This window comes from Hydractinia symbiolongicarpus, chromosome 6 (assembly GCF_029227915.1).
Source record: "Hydractinia symbiolongicarpus strain clone_291-10 chromosome 6, HSymV2.1, whole genome shotgun sequence".
Classification (NCBI taxonomy): domain Eukaryota; kingdom Metazoa; phylum Cnidaria; class Hydrozoa; order Anthoathecata; family Hydractiniidae; genus Hydractinia; species Hydractinia symbiolongicarpus.
This window is the reverse complement of record NC_079880.1, coordinates 16895679-16922024: the sequence shown is the minus strand read 5'-3', so window position 1 is coordinate 16922024 and position 26346 is coordinate 16895679. Positions and strand designations below refer to the sequence as shown.

At 33.9% G+C, this 26346-nt stretch overlaps 3 protein-coding genes across 5 annotated transcripts; 1 reads left to right on the top strand and 2 right to left on the bottom strand.

The window, feature by feature from the left end:
* The first annotated feature begins 522 nt into the window (after positions 1-522).
* On the top strand, positions 523-1002 carry LOC130648098 (uncharacterized). The gene has a single exon (XM_057454119.1). It carries the CDS (start codon positions 523-525, stop codon positions 1000-1002), a length of 480 nt encoding a protein of 159 aa, XP_057310102.1.
* A 2475-nt stretch (positions 1003-3477) lies between these two features.
* LOC130647223 (uncharacterized) lies at positions 3478-4877 on the bottom strand. The gene has a single exon (XM_057453004.1). The coding sequence runs from the start codon at positions 4636-4638 to the stop codon at positions 3898-3900; it is 741 nt and encodes a 246-aa protein (XP_057308987.1). The 5' UTR covers positions 4639-4877; the 3' UTR covers positions 3478-3897.
* Positions 4878-13131: 8254 nt separating this feature from the next.
* On the bottom strand, positions 13132-26324 carry LOC130647219 (early endosome antigen 1-like). Of its 3 annotated transcripts, none has more exons than XM_057452999.1 (8): positions 24894-26324; positions 24515-24576; positions 24258-24293; positions 22932-23247; positions 16311-16562; positions 14238-15813; positions 13979-14093; positions 13132-13394 (listed from the first exon to the last, which is right to left on the bottom strand). In XM_057452999.1, the coding sequence occupies exons 1-8, from the start codon at positions 25069-25071 to the stop codon at positions 13359-13361; spliced, it is 2571 nt and encodes an 856-aa protein (XP_057308982.1). In that variant the 5' UTR covers positions 25072-26324; the 3' UTR covers positions 13132-13358. The 3 variants fall into 3 exon arrangements, with proteins under 3 accessions (XP_057308982.1, XP_057308981.1, XP_057308983.1); XM_057452998.1 differs by lacking the exon at positions 24258-24293 and adding an exon at positions 23819-23881; XM_057453000.1 differs by lacking the exon at positions 24258-24293.
* Positions 26325-26346: the final 22 nt, after the last annotated feature.

Genomic DNA, 26346 nt, shown 5'->3' with positions numbered 1-26346 from the left:
CACTGACGAAATTCGAAGTGAAACCGAAAACATCACAGTTTTTGGAAACACTTTTTCATCTATCCCTGAGCCTGGAATTTCTGAAGACGAACTATATGAAAAGATTCGAACATTAAATAAAACACAAAGGCAAATTTTTGAAGTGGTAAATGATTGGGTTAGAACTTACGTAAAAGGTTTAGCATGTAACGCACACCATAAAATTAAGCCAAATCACATTTTTCTAACAGGAAGTGCAGGTTGTGAAAAGTCCCATTTAATAACAACAATTTCTGACATGCTAAATAAAGCACTTTCCTATCGTGCAGGAAACTTAGAAAAGGATAAAATTTTCATTTTAGCACCAACCGGTGTTGCTGCCATTAATATAGAGGGAAATACAATACATTCAGCCTTAGGTATACCAGCGGATAGAAGTTTCACTAAAAACACTTCTAAGTTAAGTGATAAAAAGAAATGTATGCTGCGAAACAAGCTTTCAAGCTTTCACAACTAAGCGTTATTGTAATAGATGAAATCTCAATGGTTTCAAACAAGCTACTTTTACATATTCATCAACGGCTAACCGAAATATTTGGATGCGCAGATGACATTCCATTTGCAGGAATATCTGTTATAGCATGTGGCGATTTCTACCAACTTCCACCAATTCAAGCAAGGCCAGTTTACGCAGAATACAAAGATGCATTATTAAATCTTTCACATTGCTGGAAGCATTTTAAGATTGCTGAACTAACGGAAGTTATGAGACAGCGTGATGATCAACATTTGATTGAATTATTAAACAATATCAGAGTGGGAAAATTAGAAAGGCGACACGAAGATTTACTAAAATCTAAATTTATTTCACCAAATGACCCACATTACCCCAAAAATGCAATTCATATATTTGCTGAAAATCAACCCGCCTCTGAGCATAACAAAAAAATGCTTAATAGCATAACATCGGACGAAATAAATATCGAAGCTATTGACAAAATTCCAGAAAACCCGTGCAATTAGTCCAAAATCTTAATTCTCGCCCTCAAATGGAAACAGGTGGACTTGCGCGAAACCTTCTGTTAAAACTTCATGCAAAAGTCATGTTGACGTCAAATATTGATGTATCTGATAAACTCATTAACGGACAGATAGGTACTGTTCATCGGTTGAAAACCGATAGTTCAGGAAATGTAACAAGAATATATTTGAAAATGGAAGACATGTATACTGGACTTAACGCTGTGAGAACAGATCCATATGCTATTCAAGAAAATGTTGTTCCAATTAACAGAGTAGAGAAAGAAATCAAATTTAACAAACATAATCCATCTTCACCTTTTATGAGACGGCTGCAATTCCCACTAATGCTGTCATGGGCCTGCACTGTTCACAAGGTTCAAGGAAAAACGTTTGATAAAATTGTTGTCTGTTTTGATTTATTAAAACAACGAGCCTTACACTCAGGACAAATCTATGTTGCATTAAGTCGAGTCACAAGTTTAGACGGTTTATACCTAACGGGTAGATTTGCTAAATCAACCATTAAGTCAGACACACGAGCAACAGAGCAATACAATTACATGCGAGAACATTCAAAATTGACACAAAAAGAAACTGGTGAAATTAGCGAAAATTCTATTATGGTCACTTTGCTTAATACAAGATCCTACAACAAGCATAAAAACGATATTAAATCCGACCGCGTTCTCATGGAAAGTGATTTGTTATGCCTAACGGAAACTCAGATACCATTGAACTCACATTGCGACTCAAAACTAGATTACTTTACTTTAATTTCAAACAACAATGTGGACAAATTTTCTAGTCTATTAGTTGGTCATAATGAAACTATACAATTGTTTGATATTGTAAAAATTCCTGGTGCAATATTTTTTAGAATGACAAAAAGAACGTTTCACGAAAACGCTATTAATGTTCTGCTTCTATATCGTAAAAATTCCCTTAATAGAGATGAGTCATTATACCTTATTCAATATTTTTTGGGAAATGAAACTGTTGATATTATGCTCGGAGATTTTAATGTGAATGCATTTAGCGATGAAAACTATTTCCTTGATTTTCTTACTGAATATAAACAAGTCGTAACCTCGCCAACTCATATATCAGGTTCACTTATTGACCATGTCTATATCCGTGAGAATGTTTTAAATACTCTTAATGTCGAGACCTTCGTTAAAACTGTCTATTTCAGTGATCACGATGCAATCAGGCTTAAACTCTCTCTCTCTGATTTGAAAAAAACAACCTATGGAACATAAAATCTTTACAGACGACTTCAAACAACTTTTTTCTTCGTGTTTTTAACCTTCTTTATTTTTTTTTTGGCATTTTAAACTTTTAAATTAATACTGTCCTCGATCGCAACGCATATAATTGCTTTCCAACACGTTTGCTTAAGGCGGAAATCTTCAAGCCACAGGGCTTCTTGTTTTGAATTTAAATTAGATCAGCTTTAATATCGAATTGAAAAATAAAATTTAAAACAAAATAATTTTTTAATTAAATTAAAACACCCCACGGTCGAGAGCTGCCACGAAATTTTAATTCATACTTTAAAATCCCATTTGAAATTCGATGATGTCTGAGAACGTTGAATTGATTAATGACCAAACCGCATTTATTTGAATCAATTCGCAAAAACGCTTGTGGCCGAGAGAACTGCCAATTAGCAACCTCGTTCCTAGATTAAAAGTTACAGTTGGCGTAAGCGGGTGCTCCCTGGCCATGGATTTTAGTAGATTTAGATAAACATGGCGTCTAAGTTGGGAGAAAAGGAGAAGTGGGAAAAGTTCTCTGTTGCAATGAAAACCAAACGTATGAAAGGCATGAAAGGAACAAAATCGAATAATAGCAATACAGAAGAACTAAAAGGAGGAGGAAACATACTGAAAAACCAAGAATTGATCGTTCAACAGTTTGAGGCAAAGGTAAAGCTAAAAAATATGAGAGGATCGGAGCTCAAGAGTTTGTGCCATACAAATATGACGAAATTACACTTCATATCATTAAAGAAGCTTGCCCCCGTCACTTTGAACATAGTTTACCAGCTGAAATGGCTTGCGATATATTGTCATCAGAAAGAGGACCATCATGCAGCAAAATATCCCACCTTACCAACTTCAAGCTGATTCATATCAGATTTATTAAACAAACATGTCCCACAAATTGCTATCCAAACCAAGTTATGATAGTGGCATTGAAAGCAGGGATTATATTAAAATTATAGTAACCCTTTTGATTTCAATAAGTCTTTCAAGAGAAAACGGCACGACACCAGCAGCACAACAACAAGCTTGCCAACAACAGTAATCTCTTGCCCTAGCAAAGTATGTTCATCTCCATGTTTTCCAAAAAGCATTTCAGTTGCTACCATGTTAAAAATGGGAAAGGTTATTACAGAAGTGGAAAAGCCTTATGAAAAAATTGAAGTGTCATACTTCCACATCAACATTGATGCATATACATGGAGTCAGTCTAGTGTAATGGAATTCTTAATCGATGATAATCCATTTAGTCGGGGAGGCTTTCGCGAGGTATATGGAGCAAAATGTAAAGATGGAAAAGAGTATGTTTTAAAAAAATTTCTAAATAGTTCATTGGAGACTATTGAACAATTGAATGAAACTTTAGCTACTAAAGAAAATGTAGAAAGCTTTGCAAGAAGAGCAATTCAAACACACATCTTAGCAAAAAACTTCACAGAACAGTTTAGAACAAGCGAAGTACGTTAATAATGATGGAACAATTATTGATGATGTCAGAACCGAACTAGTGTTAAAGGCTGAGTGTTTATCTCATTATTCTTATCAAAAACCTAAAGCAGAATTATTGCTTTTTGACATTCAGGGCTGTGAGGGTATGGTAGGGAAGTGTAAAAAATAATGTCCTCACTCCTCATACCTGATTACTTGTTGAAGGACCATATATCACACTGTCAGTTGCATCTTCAAGGTCATTGTGATTCCTTCTCAGATAAGCATGCATTGTAGACAGGATAACAGTTTCACTTCCCTTATCTATCCGTATATATGCAGGCAATGTACGAGTTTGGTACAGGTACTCAAGGTACCATTTAGCCACGATTTCTGGTTTAGAATTTGAGATCCACGTTTTCAACCACAATAGCTTTCTACTTGAGGTGTCAATACACCCATATACTGCTATAGGGAACGTGGCATTTTGATACCCCATAAGTTTGTCATGAAAATTTAGAGATAACACCCAGTCTGAGCCTTTTGTAGTGAAATGTTCTTTCTCTTTTTTGTGTCGTTTACCAGGACGGCGTTCTTCCAATTGTTCAGGCACGAGGTCAAACATTGTATTATGCACCAAATCTCGCGGAACTTTTAAGTCGTATTTTTGTCGTATTTTTTGGTGCATTGCACGGTATCCTAAAAGATTTCCAGGATCCTTAAGTTCTTTTTTCACTGCCTGTTTTGCATGATCGATCGTAACGTTTTTATCAATGTAGTAGATCTTAAAGTATCTGAGCCTGCGATCTAATGTTCTTAAGCTCCAATCGTAGCTTGGGTAATCTCTTTCCACAAAATTTAGAATTTTATTTCTTAGGATATTCTGCTTGACAAAGTTACTTAAATCAGTTTTAAGCTGCGTGTTGCTGCACCATTCAGCCATGTTTGTTTATGATTATTACCACAGAACAATGCATTGAATTTAAAAAAAAATAGATTTAAATTTTTCATGGCAGTTCTCGGCCAATGGACACTTTAAATTCAATTTGATTTTTCGTTTGTTTGTTTTTAACATTAAATTTAAAATTAATTTAAAATAAAACTTGAATTCAAATTCTCTTTTTCTTTTTTTTTTGAATATTTATGATGGCACCGAAGGGTCACACTTCCATACAAAAAAATTTAGACTTCTATTAAAAAAAAATTAGACTTCTGTTTAAAAAAACAAAAACTTCTATACAAATAATTGAAATAACTATCATTTAAAAAAATGTAAAATTATATTCATAATAATAAAAACTTTTATTAAAAAAAATTTAAAAAACTTCTGTAAAAAAAATTGCGAACTTCTATAAAAAACTTTGGAACTTCTATAACTTTTTTTGAAAGGTTCTATCGGCTACCGTAAAAATAATGATACCAAATTATAAACAAACATGGACGCCGTGCTGGAGCAAATTGTACGCAGCCAGGTAGAATCGTACATGATGAATACTTCAAAGTCAACAGCAAATAGTTATTGTAATGCCAACAACCCCGATGACGGTTCTTCAAGTAGTGCTAACAAAAAACGGAAAACAGAAACTCGTCTTGGCAATTTATTGTCAAGAGTTCGTCAAAAGGCCTCATCATCCTCTTCGAAAAGTTACACACCTCGAAAGATAAAAAAAGTACAAGTGAAAACGGAGCGATATAATATATAAGCAGTCATCTGAATGGGAGATGGACATCATTTAAACTGACTTTGGATCCTTTTTTGTTTTGTTATGTTTGAACTGAGGCGTGACACAAAAATAAGTTTGGTTAGTGTCCTCCGACCGAACGTCCGTTGAGAAAAAAAAATGCACTTTTTTGATTCGGGTGTCCGAATTTCCAATAGAATGATGAAACAAGCAAAGGAAAATCTACTACCAACATTCTTATCTTTTTTTTCTTCGACTCACCTCGCAACCACGCCGCGATGTTTTCTGATTATAAATTGCCTCTAAACTGGCTCAGCGAGCCCCCTTCTTTCTTTTCGCACAAGCCCTGGGATAAACTTCCCGATAATTTTTGAAAGAATCTTCAATTCGCGCGCTCGTAAAAATACCTTAACGGCCTTTTTATGCCGGCCGTAAGTGTACTGTTAATTTTTGCAAGGTGGTGGGCGTCACACCAAATTTCTCGAGTGGCGCAATTATGCCCGTGTAAAAAGGGCCGGTAAAGGTAGTTTGAGTGAATGATCAAACATGACGGCAGCTGACTTCGATTATGCCAGATTTTTTAGCAAAACAATGTAACCTTTCTTGAAAAAAATGCATGCTTTTTTTATGGCCGACCGGCCGACCGACCGACCGAGCGAACCTCTTCTGAACACTAACCAAACATTTTTTTGTGTCACGCCTGACAGACAATAGAGTTTCCAGTATTCTGTTTTGTTAACTTTTTTTATACAATTTCTAAGAGGGTTTTTAGGTGCAATAAAAAACTTGTTTCGATTTATTTTTATTGTGTTTTTTTTTATCAATTGTATGAATATCTGGGAAAATTGAAGAATGCCTAAAATTATGAAGGGGTCTGTTTCACACTTCGATATTAAACACGTAATACTAAATTTGGATTAAAAAAAGTTTAAACAGTTAACTATGTTCTATGAATACTGTACGATCTTTGATAAGTAATGTACAGACGTAACGCATCCGAAACAACATTAAGAAAGTCCCATCCATTTTGCTGCATCAAAGTTTGTGCGAACTCCTTGAACTCGGGGAAACATCTTAAACTGTGTTGTGGGTAACGCATGGATAAAATTGTTCAATTTCATCAGCATCTACGTTTATTAGGCAATCAGTGGAATGATACAAATGTGGCAAGTAATACATTACATCCGGTCTTCCACGAGGGCCAGGGTTCCTACTCTTAGAAATAATGTGTGAATTCCACTCATCCCGAAATAAAGCAAAAACGTATGCAGTCGACTAACACAGGATCGGAAATTTTCACCAACCAATGCGATCACGCTGTAAGGTAGACCAGTAGGACTCAATTCTTTGATTTTCCGGGGAAGAGATAATACTAAAAGAGCCCAAGCTGTTTTGACTGTCAGTTGAAATATGTAAATAAACATGAATTGGCTCAATCAAAGAATGTTCGGTACCATCATCAGCCTTGATCTGACTGGCTATGCCTCCCAATTTCTTGATCGAGTCTAAATAAAATTTTGCTACGATTTCCGGGAGTTTATTGGAGGATACCACTTCAATCCAGATTAATTTTCTCGAGAAGCCATCAATACAACCGCGGATCGAAAACTTAAAGGGTTTCAATTAGTCATGACCTTCAATGTGCCGTGCGTAATTAGGCCCTCGTGAAACATATTTGCGTCTGTGAAGTCGTCTGTTTTTTCGAAGAATTACTCCTTCAGGGTTTAACGATTTTATTATCAATCTTACGTCTTCGTGACGACAAATAATTGACCTAGACATCATTGCTGCTCGCATTCTACGATAACCTAAGGTGGAACCACTACCATTCGTCTCCCGCTGGATTGATTGAACAAGTTCCTGATTTTAATTACGATTTCCTTCTACAGCTCTACGTTTCAAGCCATGCTGTCTGAGTCTTCGTTTAAGAGTCGATAAACTAATTTCAATCCCATGAACATGTTTCAATAACCCAATTATTTTAGAATATAAAAAGCCTTTTACAAAATAATCTCGGATGACATCCATCCTTCCTCTTCAGCTCTTCCTCATATCATCTCTATTTGGCTTGATCAAGAATATTCAAGTTTCAAAAACTGTTGATTGAAAAATAAATAAAATGTGTTATAAAAGTTTCAAAAACAATTTGCAGAAGTTTTTTTAAGTTTTTATAGAAGTTTCAAAATTTTTTGCAGAAGTTCCAAAAATTTTTGTAGAAGTTCCAAAAACGTTTCCAAAACCTTGAGAGATGTTATAAAAGTTTCAGTTTTTTGTATGGAAGTTTCAATTTTTTGTATGGAAGTTTCAATTGTTTGTATAGAAGTTTCATTTTTTTGTATGGAAGTGTGACCCTTCAGTGCCATCGCAAATATTTTTTGATGGCAGCTCTCGGCCACCATACAGCTCTTGTTCAGCTCTAAAATACTTTGCTTTTTTTACTCAAAAAAACAGGCGGTTTTGAAAATATAGCATATTTAGTGTTACAATAGCTGTTTTATGACTGATTTATCTATTTTTAAGCATGATAGATCAATAACTCGATATTTCCTCACTTTCCGCGTCAGAAAAAGCAAAGTTCTATAGCCAAAGATATAATTATCGCAACAAACTTGTTTTCGTACAATTTTGAGAAGATGGAGGGGAGTATTCGACAAAATATATACCGTTACGACTGAAAATTTTATTTCGAGAAAAAGAAAATTAAAGATCTTTGCTTTTACCTGCAAAAATCATGATGAAGGAATGTTACACCCACTTAAACGTTATGAATAATTTAACGTCATGAATATTCTTTTTTTATTAATTTATTCATGAAAATTAAAGGTAAAGCGTTTTCGCCGAACTTTGGGTCTTGTTATTGTTAAACAGTCAAAAAAGGCATAGACAATAACTAATAATAAATTTGTGTAAATTATTAAAGTGTAAACGTTTCCTATGTTATATGTGTAGAGATGCAATTTTTTATTCGTTCTGCATAACTTTCTTTAATTATCATACAGAATAAATAAATAATAATAATAATAATAATAATAATAATAATAATAATAATAATAATAATAATAATAATAATAATAACAATAATAATAATAAAAGCGGTTATATTTCAGCTCCATAATTGTACAAAATGGCTCTTCTCCTGAAATAACATATGATATTCGTATGTACATAAAGGTTAATATATAAAACAAAAACAAAAAAAAACAAAAAAACAAAACGAAAGCCAGTTCATAATATAGTATGTTTCACAAAAAGTATTAGAAAGAGAATTATAGAAGAGATCAAGTAGTAACAAGATGGATAATTATGTGAAACATACTAGCTATTGTTCTAAAACGAGTTGTTGAAAATGCGAAACAAAAACAAAACTGGCGGATTAGGAATGATAAAATATAGAGAAAATAGTGACTTGGAAAAAAGAGAGATTCTGATAAAGTAGGTAGTCGAAAATCTTATTGATTGTGCAGACCTTATAAAATATAGTCATATAATTCACTAACATATTTAAACTGAAATTCATGTTTTTTACAGTTTGCATTAAAACCCAGTAAGTACTAAAACAGTTGTAAACAGAGGCAAAGTTGGACTAGGTTTTAATGCATACTGTAGAGAGCCTGCCTATGGTGCTCAATGAAGAATAGTGGTAGCAGTGGCGAGATTAAATAAAATAAAATTGATTGGCAAATAATAGGTAGAAGACAAAAAGGCTAAAACAAACAAACAATAAGGTACACAAACAAGAAGGCACTAAGGACGCTCCGAGCTAATGATTTATCTAGCAGATAACTTTTAGTGTTTTTGCAAAAGTCCGAGTAAACTTTTGCATTTCTACAGTTGCCAGGCAGATTGTTAAATATTTTTGATGCCTCGTACTCAAAAGTATTCGCAACGTTGACCATGAATGCAATCTTTATACCGTCGTTTTGTTGGCGACGTGATGGTCGCACTGGTTCTTTCATTTGTTGCATTGGCAGGAACTTCGGCCAGTCGTCAATGTTAATAGATTTCCAAGCAAGTCTGGAAATGCTGAACTCGGCTCGTTCTTGCACAGGAAGCCACTTGAGTCCAACAACGTCATTGATCTTGGAATAACGTAAGCGTACAAAACTTGCAGCTGCATTTTGTACTCTCTGCAGCTGGTTCATCAAGTATGTAGGTGCTCCGTGATAGATTGCATTACCATAATCCAGTTTGCTTAACACCAGTGCTTCAGCGAGTTGCTTACGAAGTTTGAAGGATAAAAACCTTTTCAAGTGAGCTGGTGTTTTTAGTGTGCCAAATGATGAAGATGTGGTTTTATTGATATGGCTGTTCCATTTTAAGTCTTCTATGAACGTTACACCAAGCAGCTTGAATTCGGAGGTCTGTTTGATCTGACTTCCGTCTGTTGAGAATATTTCATATTTAAACTCGTGATGTTTCGCCATTTGCTTTGTGGAAAAAAGAATGGAGTTAGTCTTTTTCGTATTGAAGACGAGGCTACTGTTTTTCGACCATGACTGCACTTTTGATACATCTTGATTCATTTTCGTGACACATTGATCAAACATTTTTGGTTTGCAGGAAAGGTATATGCTTGTGTCGTCAGCGTACTGGATCAACTCCGTAGTTACAGTAAGTCCTTGTGATACTTTATCATTGACTTGGGTGAATTGGCGTCGACTCGAAAGGTAGTTTGCTAGGAGGTATATGGATGCCTTTGAGAATTTTAGCTGATGGAGTTTAGTTATCAGCGATTCATAGTCTACAGTATCGAATGCTTTAGAGAAATCTGCCATCACAGCTAAGGTTATTTCACCTCTGTGCATCGCTGTCACGATGTCATTTTTCAGCTTTGTGCATGAGGTTATTGTACAGTGTCTTTTACGAAAGCCAGACTGGTGAATGGAAAGGAGATTTTCTCTTTCGAGGTGCTCTGATACCTGCTTCATCATTAATTTTTCAAATACTTTGGACAATGCAGCAAGGATAGAAATTGGACGGTAATCACTAGGTTCGTTGGGATGGTCTACCTTTGGTATAGGTGTGATTTTGGAGATCTTCCATTGTCTGGGAAATATCTTATTATCTATCGAGGTGTTGATTATGTGACATATAGGATTTGCAATTGAGTCAACACAAATTTTTAGGTACTTGGATGGAATCTGATCTGGACCTGTTGAACAGGTCGAGATCAAATTAAGAATCATCTTCCTTGTTTCCTCGTAAGTTACGCGTCGGAAGCAAAAGGCATCATCTGTGTCTGGAAGATTCTGAATGCTTTCTTTCAGCATTTGTTCTGGTTTTGGAACTGAATTAAGGAGGCGTTCGGCAGTCTTGTTAAAATGTGTATTTAATTTTTCTGGATCAGCATCAATACGTTTTGGATTTGGATTTAGAATACGGTGAATGGTGTCTTTGGGACGTTTTGACGATAACACAGTACGGTAGAAGTTTTTCTTTGCAATTTTAATCAGTATTTTTACTTCATTTCTGATTTTTCTTAGCTGCGCAAGGTCGGAAGGATCTCTAGTGCGTTGTGCAATCTTACGAAGACGATCTTTTTCAGCTTTGCAGTAATTTCAGGGTCTTTCAACCATGGTGCTGGAAGACGAGCGATCTTTTGTCTGACCAGTGAAGCGTGTTCGTTTAGACAGTTTGTTAAAAGTGTCGACTTGGTCTTCTGGATCATTGAAGGCGTATACCAAGTTGAACGGAAGATTAAAAACATCCTGAACGAATTGGTTGATGTCTATTTTTTTTCTGCACGCATGTGCTTGTATCGTGGCTCAAATTTTGGTTTTGTGATGTTGCATATTATATAGGGAGCATCATGGTCACTAATCTCGTCACAGGGTAACACATCATGATGAGTGATCTTGTGTAAGTTCGTAATAATATGATCAATGACTCTGTTAATACGGGTGTTTTTCAACATGTTTAAAACACAGGCTATTAAGGATTTGTTGGTAATTCACGTATGCTGATGTGTCTTTTTTGTTAAAGTCAATATTGAAATCTCCGGTGATGATAATCGGACCAGTCCAGGTAATTGATACGAACGATACAATAAATTCAAATTTCTGCAGCCAGTCGATCTTTTCGCCATTGATGGAACTCGGCTGATAGAAAGCAGCTAGAAGGTAAGAAGTCTTTTTCTGTTTCACTTCAATCCAGAGATGTTCAATAGTTTCGTCTTTCTTCATGATGTCTTTACGTACCTTGTATTTGAACTGGTCCCGGATGTATAATCCGACACCACCACCACGCTTAACTGCTCTGTTATTGTATTCAAAGTTATACCCAGGTATGGTGACGTGTTTCAGCAAATGGGTGTTGTCTTTAAGCCAAGTCTCAGACATCGTTATGATATCAAACTGATATGTATGAAGCATTGTCTCCGCGAAAGATGAGGTGATTGATTGGGTGTTCAGGTACCAAATGGTAGTTCTGTGTCTGTTATTGTTCAACAAAGCTAAATGCTGATCGAATGGTGCTTCTTCAAGAATAACTGGATCAATGATATCGTTGTCTAATAGTCTGGTGTTATGGAAAGGTAACTGAGAACAGAGACAACGGCAGCATGACCAATCAAAAGTATCTTGCGCATTGAGATGATGATTGTTTTTCCGCAAGCAGGACTGATGGACTGAGTCTTTGCCTGGGAGCGTTTTTACGAATGTTCTTCGTACATAAGTGACAATTTTCCGGTCCTGGGTTGGTTTCAATATCTCCCGAAAGTATAAGAGTGAAGGCTACGTGGTTTTTGTAAAGAAGAACCGGTGATGATCTACGAACCTTGTCGGAGCGTTGATGATTGTTAGGTTTCACACAATTCTCAGCATTTTGAGTTCATAACCCACCAATCTCTGTGAGAAAAAGTACCACCATAATCACTACAAGTTTCTTCATCTTGTAGTTATAACTTATTCTGCTCTTTTCTCGAACACAGCAATATAATCACAAAAAAGACTTCAAAAATACGAGAAAACGGCGTCAGTTAAGAGTAAACAACAGTTCGCGGTGAAGCCATTGCAGTATCAAATATATTTAAGGAATTTTAAACTTTGAGCACACTATTGAATTGAAAACACTAAAAAATAAAAAAGATTTTTCCTCATTTTATCCCTCTTAATAATAAATATTTTAGATTCTTTTTTTTAAAATATCAGGAAAATATGTCAAAGAATCACAATTAAAAATTTTTTTTATTAAAAAAAAATGACCGTATGTTTCTGTCTTCAGACAGGACTGTTTCGAATTTTTAACTCGAGTGATACAAAAGTAATGAATTATATTATAATAAGAACAGTAAACCGAACTTCTTATTTTTTATTTTTATCTAACTTAGACGGTAACATTGCACCGACCTCGCGCGATATTTTGCGGTACAGTCAGGGGTAATCGGTTGTATTAAAAGCACAGATTGTATTAATTTTCCGACACAAAAATAATACTTTATAGGCCACAAAACAATGTTGGAAAACATTTTTGTCAGTCAAAATTATTCATTGGACAAAATATTCAAGACCCTGAAAAAAGTTCGTCACTTCAGTTCATTTTGAAAATTCCACTTTCATGTCAACTGTAAAATAACTATAGAATATATAAATAACCATAGTTTTTAATTGGACAAAATTTTTGATTTTGTTGAAATAGGTATATCTTTTATGACTAAAATTTAAGATACTTGCATAATTGTGAAACAAAGAGGAAATTTTCCAGATTGGTAAAAAACTTGCAAGTTACCACATGCAAAAATGCTGAAAATATCCATAAAACCTTTTTTTCTCTCTTTTTAAAGGGGCTGCGAAAACCAACGGCTGTTTCGTAGCACCTTTAAGAATATCACACTAAAATGTTTCATTTTTTAAATGAGAATATAAAGTTTTCAGGTCTATAACGTTATACGTAAAAGTTAAAGTAAAAATAAATCTTCTAAAATGAATTGCAAACTGTGAGCTTAAAATTTCACAAGGGTACTGGCATGAGCGTCCATTATACATCACAAACGCATCACTTCAGAACGGAGGGTTTGAACCTGAAAATAAAAATTAAATCACTTTATCGTCAATAAACGAACAATTTTCTAACAAACGAAGACAAATATCAAAGTATGACACTAATTTGCTTTGTTAAAAAACTCAAAAAATAAAATCATAAATCTGTGAAAAATAAAACCAAAAAGAAGCCTTTCGGACAACGCAAATTTCGGACGGATTAATATTCAGACAAAAATGATCCAAAATTATTAATTTGGGGCATGTTATAAATCTTTCATTGAGTCGTCTATGAAAGTTTGAAGCTGGTATAAGAACAACGACAGTAGGTTTAGCCTATCAATACACAGAGTGTCGGCCAAATATTTTTTCGTGCCATATTTATTGCCATATGTACACACGCAACAAAATCCCTAGATACAAACAAAAATAAATAGTTTTACAAATGTTTTTGCCAAGCACTGTGCAAAATATCACACTAATCACACTAATAGCTTTAATAGCTTGACCAAAGGAGGGGAAGTGTAGTCTTGAATTCACATTTAGTGGGCGATATCGTATATCAGTCATATCCTTTTTAGATATCGTGAAAATAAATAAAGAAATGAAAGTTTTCTTCTCATACCCTCTCTTCCAAATTCTTCCCCGTCAGTAATGAAGACATGTATTCGTCTTGATCAGCCAACTTTAGAGCATTTTCGGTATGTTCAAGCTTATACGTCATCTCTTTAAGAAACAATCTAAAAAATGCGTAGAAAAACTAACTACATACCGGAAAAACACAGACGGAAATTTAAAGCCTATGGATTTACAATTTTTGAAATGAGCGTTTAAAACATGTTATATAGGATGTCATCTGCTAGTTAACATTCTTTTCTGCTCACCTTGTGTCGTCTTCAGAGTACTTCAGTTTGTTGTTGACGAATGGCGAAACATATCCTGTACCGTAGATCATTGTACCATCAACGTTTGCAGTGTCGCCGTGGAATTGGAAAACACGTTCTTCAGAGCTGTTTATGTGCCCACTTTGAGGTGGCAAGTGGTGCACAGGTGAGGTTGGTGGTTTTCTCCAAGAATTCTTTGTTTCATAAAAGGATTCAAGATTAGTGTTACTATTTGCTGTAGAAGAGTGACGAAAATTAAGTGATTTGGATAAGTTAACAGGCGGTATATTCGCTGTCGATGAAGCTAAAACTCTTGTTTGAGGAGCAGCCAGTTTAATGAAATTTACATGAGAATTATCTGAGGTGGTGTCTTTCAGTAATTTGTTTTTTTTTCTTAGAGTTGACCAATTTAAAGTGTCTGTGACAAGTGTCTGTGTTTTTAAAGTGTTTTTATAATACTGCATCGCTCTCTCCAATGTCTGCAGCTTTTCTTTTAAAATATGTTCGTTTTCTGTCAACTTATTAACGGTATTTTCTAATTCAGTTCTCTCTTTTGCGTGTTGTAATATGAGGTCAGACTCTTTCATTTTTAAATTATGCTTTACCGTACGACATTCATCTATTTCATTTTGGAGAGCATGTGCATTATCGCTTAACCTTTTGTTTTCCTTTCGCGCAGCCTCCAAAACGTTGACGCACTTCTTTAACTTCTGCTTATATTCCGTGGCCTTGCTTTCTAATTTTAAATTATTTTCAAAGTTTTTGTTGGAATCCTCGTGCATATTCTGCAAAAAACTTTTTTGACTATTTAGTTTCTCCTCCAAGCGTTTAATTATCGTTAAATCAGTCTCCTTTGAATTTTTTGCACGTTCCAATTCTAGTCGTAAGTTTTCCTTCTGGTTTTTCACGGTAAATAGTTCGTCGTTGGCCTTTTTGTTTTGCGCGATCAGATTGACAATCTCTTGACGCGTCGTTTGTCGCATCGTTTTTTCCGACATCTTCAAACAGTCGTATTTCCGGCAAGAATCTTCGCACGCATGGTCCAGGTCTCTCACCTTTTTATTTACCTTTTCGTTTTCTTTCCTCAGTTGCCACGTGTCCACTTTTAATTTCTCGTTTTCTTTCTCAACACTTCGTAACAAGTCTTCCAAATATACGACACGGTTTTCTAAATTATCACTTTTGTCGAATGATTCTTTTAACTTGGACAGATGTTCTTTGTATGTGTTTAACTCGACACTTAACTCGCATTTCTCTTTAGCAAGTTCAGCGAGTTCCGATGACATTTTTTTTATTTGCAACAAGTATCCCTCCTTTTCCTTTGTGCACTTTGCTTCTTCTTCTTCTTTCACTCTCATCACCTCTGCAATCATGACTTCGCACAAATTATCGTTGATCTTCTCCGCAAACTTTGCAGGTATTTTCTCCAAGCTTTCACCGTCGTAGACATTTTGTAATTTTGTTCTCAAAGCAACCAAAACATCCAATTTCATTCGTTCTTTCTCTAGCTTCATTTCCTGAATATGCGCAGACATTAGGTCGAAATACAGAAGTAAATTGTCTGTCTCTTCTCCTTCTAAAAGTTTATTAAAACAAAACCAATTTAACACCTAAAGGAATTGCAAAGCTCATACCTTACTTGTTTTTCATCTAACCTGAAATCTGTTTCTATAATCTTGCACAAGCTATTTCTTATGATGCATAACTCCAGCCCAGTTAGGTAACATGGCAACTTCAAGATTAATACACGAGCAACTTTGGAAACGGGAACTTGCTTAAGTACAATGTTTTCATTTGCGCAAAGTTCTTCACAGTTATTGATTTATTCGTGAAGTAAATTTTTGGCATCCTAAGGTCTTGATAATCTAAATCTGCCTAACAAAAGCGAATACATTGATTTCATTGAAGTCAAAGTGAAGAGAACTTTTGTTTTGGATGGCAAATGAGATTTTTATACTTATAGTACTTTATTTGTGGTGAATATGTTTTCCGTTGGACTTCTCTAAAAAACTTTTTTCAACTTTAAGCGTCGTGTTGCGTATATGTCGTTACTAAGAATGTGTTGTACACTACCTTTTATTTGCTCGTCTACTATCTTACTTGCTGATACACTCAGAGCGGTATGCACAGACGTTTCTTTCTTTCCTTTGCTAATCTGTTCAACAGATATATTCTCATTTCCAATATCCACAAGAGGTCTGTTAATAGGTTCGCCATTAACTAAATTGCCGGCTTTGTCTTTTTCAGTGAGGAATTTAATTTCATTGTGTTTTCTGTTATTAACGTTTACAGCACCCATCTCAAGAGAAATTGGTAGAAACAATTCTAAAAATATGCGAAACTTTAGGAAATTTAGAGAATTTTAATTTAATAAGACGAAGTTTGAGAAGCTTTCCAACTTGTGTTATTTATCTTTAATTTTTTTGTAAAGACGCTACAATGCGGGAAAGCATTGGGACTTTTCTAATTTTCTTAAGTTAAGGTGGCAACAAGGAAAAAAACTACGTATTTTAATACGCGTTTAACAGCATGCTTGTAAACACTCAAGCAACGATCTTTGCAACACTTTATTTGCGAATCTCTTAATAATTTAATTTTGACAAGGTGGCCAAAGAGAATTTATGTTGGAAATCGTGTTTTTAAAACTTCAGTAGGTTTTGCTGTTATTGCTTATAATGATGGTGCTATGGGACTAATTCCTATGTTTCAAAAATCAGGCATAGACTGTGGTTTTTCTACTACAGAGGAAAGTGCAAAAGTAGACACTTGTCATATCAAACATTCTAACCGCAAGTCAACGGACTGTGTCAAGTTGGGACGTAAAAAGCGTAGAGCAGTTAGAAAAGGATTAAGATAAAAAGAGCTTGAAGAAGGGAAAACTTATGGATATGGACAATTTTGTTGTACATTGTTACACAAGATTATTTCTTTAATATTTTGCTTTGGCTTTCGTAACTGTTTTTTCAAATTATGACCTTTCAAAAAGCATAAGTTTTGATAGGAAAGAGATATTTGCCTGATATTTGCGGAAGACTCTTTACATAAAACCCAATCCAGAAGTTTAAACATATGCATAGGATATGACATATAATGTTTCCCACATAGTGTGCGGGAAACATATTTTGATTTCTGGCACCATAATGTTATTATCTAGAGGAGCGTAGCTAATGGTAGCACATGGCGTCGCGACCTTAAAATAATTTGGTACTGTTGTAGAAGTTAACTTTTCGTTTTTACTTCGACGACAGCAACCTTTTATCATGGAACTGAAAAATGAAGGTATTTTTCATTAGTTTTTTATGTTTTTATGTTGTTTTTATGTTTTGTTATTTGTTTGTTTTTTGCTTGTTTCTGTTTGTTTGCATGTTGTATGGTATTATTAGTATTATTTTAGCTTTGAGTCGAGCAGTAACTTTTTGCTGTTTTCTTTTTTTCTAGTCCTTTTGAAACTTTATAGACTTGCGCTCTTATTTTGTATTCAACTACTCTTCTTCTTCTTATACTTTTAGGACACAGAGCCGCAAGTGAGGTTTTCATCCATTTCGGAAGCAGGAGTAGCAATCAAGCAGTTTGAACTTGATACCAATACCACCTTTGTAGTTTTCTTTACTTTAAACTAGCTTCTTATATAAAAAAATATCTATCAATGTGTCTTAATATTTTTCTAGGCTACAACTCATTGGATCATAAAATACTTTTTGAGGAGAAGAAAACTCATTATGACGAGAAAAAACTAAAATTTAATGGAATTCCTTCCATAATCATTGCACTCATGGCGTGAACCACCAAATATAAAGAGTCAAAAGTCGACATCGGAAAAGTTAGAGAGTAAAGTTTTTGTTTGTTTTTGTTGATACCATGGCTTATGTTGTACATGTCATATATAGACTAAACAATTTTATTTAGGGTGACATATCAAATTTAAGAACATTTGGGAAATCAAGATTTCTGTCCCAGACTACTAAAAAGATGAACTGTCCTACAAAAATCGTAATTCGAGATGTGATTTTCTTCAAAAGTTTTAAAGTAGGTGGCACCTTTATTATTGATAATAATGTCCGATGACATAAGATGACTTGTTAATTAAGTAAATATTCTTACACGTAGGCAGACACAAATACTGAACGCCGAAAGCTTAAAAAAATATGGAATACAGATTAAGACACTTGCAAACAGAAATATGCGTCATTTCTGAAAAGAGCTCGGATATTGGACACTCGCTAGGCGAGGTACGGCTGCAATTTGTGCAATTTATTTATATAAATATTCTAAAAAGTAGTATTTAATACAGTAAAATCTTTTTCAGCATGTTGGAATCATTAATAAAATCCTTCAATTGGTAGGAGAGGGAGTAAGAAATGTAAGGGGGATGTCAAGACATATCAAAATTTATGTCAAAAATGAAATGTTCCGAGGCAAAGCCGATGTACCAGTCGCTGCTTCCATTCAACAATAAAAGACGTAGGTAATCATATGTACAAAGCAGCTGTAAAACTACGTTTCGCAAAGCTCGATCAAGCAAATTTGGATATCAAAATTCAGGAATGGAAAAAAGAGTACCCGAACGATAACTTCTTCTTTCGTAGTTACGGAAAACCGGTAAAAGATGCTGAAACAGAGTTTGAAAAGCTGAACAATGACTTACAACCGGAAAATAGGCGAAAAAGTGGAAGATAAATTTATACAGGTATATTTTATTTCATACTTTTTTCTTTTACTTATCACTTTTGTTTGTTCATCAAACATCTACACAAAGGCATTTTAAAGCGTTATGGTTATCACATATGTTTGCTACCTATAAAACGACAAAGTATTCGATCCCTCTATTCTTCGTTGCCCTGAAGACGAATGTCGATTATCAGATTGATGGCTCTTTCGCAATGCAGGATGAAACAGCTGATGCAATCACGAAAGCTTTAGAAGTTTTAAAAAGTTGGAATGATACGCCAATATGCTTCATGGTCGATAATTATGAAGAGAAGATAGTTTCAATTGAAAGAAAGTTTCCTGGTAAGTCTATATTGTTTTTGTATATATATTTTTTTATAAGTTACAAATCAAGTAATAAATCTTTTTTTAAAAACCTTATTTTAGATTTCCTGGTGTTGTTATGTGCTTTTCATCGCGAACAAGCTTGGGAGCAATGACTTTGTACTGGCTCAAGTATGAGTTCCATGAAGGACATGGTTCTACTAAGATTGCGAAGAATAGCTAACGCATACTTGCTTGAAGAGTATAAAAAATCTATGGAAGACTTCTGGCTTCCCTGCCATAAGGTAAGTGCATTTTTGTGATAATTCAATTGTGAAAAGCGGCTCATTTGTTAAAAAATATTCAAATTCTTTTAGAGATGGGTAAAACACTTTCGACAAGGTTTAATGGAAATATCCGTCAATACAAATGTCGTCGAGAGAAAAAATAAAGATTTTAAGTATGAGTTCCTGTTCCAGTACAAAACACGTCTATTAGTGGCATGATAAGTGTTTTGGTTACAGATTTTCTACCAGAAACCTTTTCAAGGTACTTTAAACATTATGTTTCACTGAAGCAATCCTTTTATGTTACGTCTATAACGTTTTGTTCATTTTTTTAGGTATGTTGAAGCAAATATTCGGCGAAATTCCGAGTATAGAAAGTACAATAGACTCTACCATCTTGGTTACACAATAAACTTCAGGCTTTCACGAAGCACTGCATTGAAAAGGTCGGTCTTTCGAAAGAAATCTAAGTCGAAAATATCTCACAGATAATGATAAAAGAGTACACAATTAACACCACGACATTTTTGACAATCTTGTTGGATGGAAAATAAAGGAGGATGTCTTAAAACAAATTGCATCGTACTCCGGATGCAGTTCTGGTGCTATACATATACGCACGATGCCTGTTTAACAGCAACGAAATGGTGTTAACTGTGGCCTATTTGCAATAGCATTTGCAACCAGTTTAGCGTTCGGCGATGATCCAACGCTCCTTTTCTACGACAACGATCTTGTTAGTTGTCTCGAACGCAGAATGATGCAAAAATTTCCTACTGTGACAAAAGAAAAAAGAGTAAGTCGGTGTAAGGATAAAATGAACATCTACAAGATTTTTTGTTTTTGTAGACAACCATGGTTCCCTACAAACAATAAAAATTTCCACAAGGCAAATTGCAAATTTTGTGACGAATGGTACCACAGGATTTGGGAAAAGATTCCTGCGAAGGTTTTCAAGGAAAAGGATTATGAGTGGGCATGTAGTCAAAGCGAGAAAAACAACATCAAAATAGTGTATTTTCCATTTAGATTTTTATATTGGTGAAAAAAAACACGACTATTTTTGCGACAAGTTCATGTAAGCTTTCGCTTCATGCGAGCATGATCATACAATATTTCAACAAAATCATCGTTTTAAAATAAAATAAAATAAAAAGTAATAATAAAATTAATGACTTGTATCAAAATCGTATCAAAATAGCTCAAGAGGCATAGACTTAACCGACTTATTAAGGAATGGTCGATCTCTCTCAATGAGCAGACTCTTCTTCAGCGTGACTTTAAAATTATTAGACTCGCGCGTTAGAATATTAAAATTCTCAAAAGATGGTGGATAGCATGAAGAAAAGTCCAAAACAAGGTAAAAGTTTCTGTATACGATCTTTAAATGAGAAATAATTAGCCAGGCGCATATTAGAGGTAAACACTACTTTGAGTCTACAACGAGTAAAAACGAACTAAATAGTTTTATATGTAATTTTTTATGTGTAAAATACCAGCATAACCATTAAACTCCAAAAGTTTCTTTTTTTTTTTTTGTTTACCCATCTATAATCTCTTTGGATTTTTTAACTGAATAAGGTTGTTGAAAAAATAGCGAGTTTCCGAATAAATCACTTTCCTTACTATTTTCAAGAAGAAATATGCCTTAGGAAACTGGGTTCAAAGCGCCCCACATAGACAGGCATACATAAATGTGCCGTGTTGTTAAATATGCACGTTTATGATCAATATATATGTTTTGGACTACTGTCGGGATTGGGTTTTGTGTAGAGAGCCTACCGATATTTGCAGGCAATATTACATTTCTTTGGTCGACGAATATGCGGTGATTTTTTATAGTTTGACGGTCAATTTTGAAATTTAAAAGTAATAATAAAATTCTGTTTCATAGAAAACAGTGTAAACACAATAAAGAACTTATGTTGCAAATTCCAAGCGATACTGAAGGTTTTTGAATGAGTTATTTAATCTGAAAGGTAAATTACGCTTATTATGTGCATAATTTATGATTTTTTGTTCACATGTAGTAATAAGCTAAAGCATATAAGAATATTTAAACTTTTCTTAAAAAAAATTTTTTTTCCGTGGCTTAGTAGCTACATTTGTAGAAATAAGAAAAATAGTTTTATAGCCATGCCTTTACTGGTTTTGGACTTACCCTACATTAAAATATCAACATAAGTTACTTTCTTAATCTTGCTGTAATTTGAAAGAAAAAAAGTCCTGTGTTCCCACTGCTGCAATATATTGCACACAATTAATTGTACACAATACACCGTATTATTCGCCGAGTCTGTCGGAATTTAATTTCGCGCGGTTTATATTGAATCAGTGCTTACAAACTCATGAAAATTTATCGGTGCCTCAAGCCATGCAGCAGCAGTTAAGTCAATAGAGAACTGCTAATTCTGGTTTGTTGTACTGGCTAGTAATTCAAGTTGTGAGCCAGTTTTACTTTCTGAAAAAAAGTTGTTAGGAGTAATGAAGAGCTTGCCGCCAGGCATGAAGAAGAAACTACCGCATGAATAATTTTATTGGGTTAAATTTTTGGAAAACAATATCCTTGCAAAGGTTAAATAGTATATAGAGAATAACTTTAACATTTTATAGCTTGTCTAATTAACCTAGCCAGCTATATATATCTTTACATTTAAAAAATGTTTGCTAGCTAAGCACTCTTCTTTTGCTAACTCTAAGTCAGTTAACAGTGCATGAGTAGATAACAGTGCAAGAGTAGACAGTCATTCACTAGCATAGTAGTATTTTTTTATTATTTTTTTTACTAGAGCATTTGCAGCTTATCAGGAATGTTCTGATGTCAACATACAGAAAGATTATGATTAGAGTACTAAAAAAAAAGCTTAGCTATCAGCATGAAAATATCCGAGATGCCTTAGAAGTACAGACAGGTTGGCTGGAAGAAACAAATGGAATGCTGGTGTGGCCTCACCTGAGCATTACAGATGCATATTTTGCTACTAGCCGATTTTTTCTATATATTAAATCTCTAATTAGCGGACAAAAAATTTTGACTTTGTATCTGTCTTCTTTAAATTCTGTAAAATTTTGTTAAATTCGCGACTACAGAAAAACTCCCTGTTCAAAACGGTATATTCGAAATAAATAGATTAAAAATGTTTCTAATTATCACGGGACGCAGTGCATCAACACTTGCAAATCATTCATTGGCAACAATGTTCTTTCATACTGATGTCAAGATACGGCCATTCAAAAAGCTGAAAGAATTTATTACGTGTTTTAGAGAGAACTGAATTTAGGGTCTTAATGCCATGAGAAAGATATTCAGTTGAAACAATCATACACGAACTCAGCATAGACTAGATTTTAGTAATTTTGCATATAAAAGGTTAACTACCCTTATTTTTTCAGAACATTACATTTAATAAATTAAGATAGTAATAATAATCCGTACCATTTTCGCCGGAGCATGAAAAACCACTTGTCGTTCCAGAGTTAGCTTCGTCAAAGTGAGTTTGTCTATGTAAAGAAGTACTTGTTACTTCAAAATAACTACCTAAGCTATACTCCGATTCAACTTCCATCTGATTTCTTGACGCTGGGCAGGAAATGCTATCTTTTGCTATGACCGAAACTTCTTGTTCGTGCGAAAGTTGTGACGAATTGTCAGTGAACGACAATGATAATGACCTAAGTAACACGTTTGATTCGGCGTTGTTTAGCTGTGATTTCTTAGTCGAAGCTTTCAAATCATCCATGATTATATTAGACTAAAATGGGAGCGACAGTTCCAATTTATTAAAAAGTAACGCAAGCATCATGAAGATAATATTCTTGATGAAAACAATTGTCATTTGCCATTAAGCTAGGCAAAAACAAAATAGCTAGCGCAACTTGGTTAAAATGAGAAATAAATAAAACGAGAATGACTTTTCACAGTGACTTGGGAAAATCGTCAATACACAATTTTTGAATATCCCAGATTTTCGCATTTTGTATCTGTTTCAACCCAAAAGCAGTTCAAACGCCGCTTTGGCATGCAATTTTTTAATTTACTTAGATGATTGTCCGAGTGCTCGTTCCTTGCTAGTTAGTCTGTTTACTGCCAGAATAAAGCAAAAAATAAGCGGAATTCCTGGTTTTTAAATTATATTTTTGTTTAACAACTATATACACGTGTTCTCTTTTTTAGTCTGCTCCAGTCCCCTAATTTTGCGCATGTTTTTCGTTCTTGTCAGTGGCTTTTTTTAATAATACATTTTAAGGTGTGAGTAAGGAAAAAAATAGTTTTTGATGCAATTTTTTTTAACTCTTTGTTCTATGTTATAAAAAGGGAAGTACCTTTTTGGGCCCTAGCTGTAGGCTACAAACCACCAAAAATAAAAATACAAGGTTTGTATGTATCTAAAAAAGGTGATAAAGGGACATAAAAGTTGTAACTACCTTCGAAGGTAGTTAGCTCCTGATTACAAAGTAAGTTGGCTAAAATCTAAATATTGCTTTCAGATTTATGAGGCTAAAACACGCACTTAGAAGATATAGAGGTCAAAATAGGAACATTTAAAGGCCACTACATAGATTTCCAAGATAGAAGAGACTATATCAAAAATGCGATTCAGTGTTTTTTATTTAGTGATTTTCGGAAGCTGCAAATGCAATAATACAAAAACACAGAATCGCATGCTGGTACTGTAATTTTCGGTGCAACAGACAACGGGTTTTATTAAGATATTTGTATTTAATAATTCATTCATTTATTTTTTTTAAAAAAAGACATAACCTTTATTTTTCTTCTTTGGATGTTTCTTTGAAGATTCTACATAAGAAGCTTAAAGTTGAAATTCACATATCTACTGTAAATTGCAGGTAAAACAGAAAAAAATTGAAATCGCTCGTAAATCCCTTTTTTAAAACAAGAAAAATTAAAAATCTTTGCAAATTTGGTGAATAGTGAATTTACCAATATTTTTAATTGGAAAAACTTGTACAAATCTTGAAAATTAATATATTTAAGATGCACAAAATAAGCATACATACTTGTATCTTCTGGTGGGAACGTTGCTGTTTTGTGATCAGCTCTTTCAAAAAGTGGGACGAATCTATACATTTATAAATAACAATAATATAATTAAAATTAATCTTCATCATGGTACATTTGTGTGTTCATCCACTTCTGAGAATGGTTTACCCAGATCGGATCTCCAATCATAACAGGGGGTGTACTCTGTGTAATTAAATTGAAGTGGAGCTAATTTGTAGATCGCTAACATACTGCCTGACAATGAGTGGAATTCGATCCGTGGTCCCCAGAAGTAAAAAAATACTACACAAAGTTTAATAGAAGTTGAAGCGTGCGTGCGTTTTGTGTTACAAATTTAGCATATGCACAATATATCTACCTACATAGATGACTCACCATTAATATTGTCGAGCAAATGATCGGCATTTTGTTCTTGTAAAGTTTCGTCAATCTCTTTTAGCGTCATGGACAAATCTCCAAAGATTGTTTCATTACTGCTGCCAAAAATGGATTCAAAACTGGCTTCCATCTGTTCATATTCAACTGAAGACACATCATCCGAGTTAGTAGACATACTAGTCCTTCACTGCCTGTAGTTTACCTTTTCAAAACCAAACAGTTTTAAAAATAAGTACTGCTTTTTTATTATTACGTTATACATGTTTTTCGTTTTGATTGCCTAACATTACACTTTGTTCTAACAATCTAAATAAAACATGAATGAAGTACATATCCTTTCTAGAAATAAAAATATTCCAATAAATCATCACATAAACATTGTTTTTACCATATCGGCTATAGTTTCAGTAATAAGAAGTTAAATAGAGGGAAGACAGCAGAACCGTTTCATGGTTAACAGTAAAAAGGAAGAACAAAAAGTTAATTGAATAAGATATTCTTTTTAAAATATTCTTTCCAAGTTCAATATTTATGTAGGTAAAAACAAAATCATAAAAACATGTTAGTAAGTAAGAAGCCATATTTATCATAATATAAAAGAATCAATATATTTAAAATATGAAATATTTGATAGCGAAACATTTCGTATCGACTATATCATCAGGCTATGACGTAGCTTAAAATTTAAAATCTAAAATACATACACATTTAAATATATTTAAATAAATTTAAATTTATATTGGAGTTTGTTTAAACAATTTAGAAATAAGATATATAATTGATCTTTAATCACAGGTGTAAAATTTCTTATAAAAAAATCTTCCATATTTTTCTTTTTTGGTTGTCCAATGGAGTAGGACACAAAACTCTCCAACTAATGCTGTCCCTAGGGTTTACTTTTTCATTGGAGTTCTTCTGTTCCCAAATAGTATAGAAGAAATATTAAAACTGCAGAGTTACATCAAGGATGGAAAATTAGCCCTTTTTTGCTGAGAAAGAAATAATTTTTCACAAATTCAGGCCAGCAAAGTATCCTACCAAATTTACTCATTCTTGTATTCTTTTATTCAATGAACGTAATGCAAGTAACTGAAAAACAAGTTAACATACCCATTTGTTGAAAAACAAAAAGCTGAAATAGCTTTTTGTTTTTTCAACAAACATTAAAGGGTAGAGTTTCACACAAAAGTTGTTATATATGAAAGAAATTAGTTTTGTGGAGAGAATTATACCGGAGAAACCAAAAGGAACGTGGAAATAAGATGGTCAGAACATTTTTACCTTAATCAGTCAAGCATTTAATGCTAAACGATAGGCACAGCAATAATTGAAGAGTTTTGTGTCTTGCTTCATTGAACAATCACAAAATAAGAAATAATAAAAGCATTTTATACAAGAATGTTTAAACCTGTTATCAATGATCAATTGGATATCATGTTTAAACATGGAA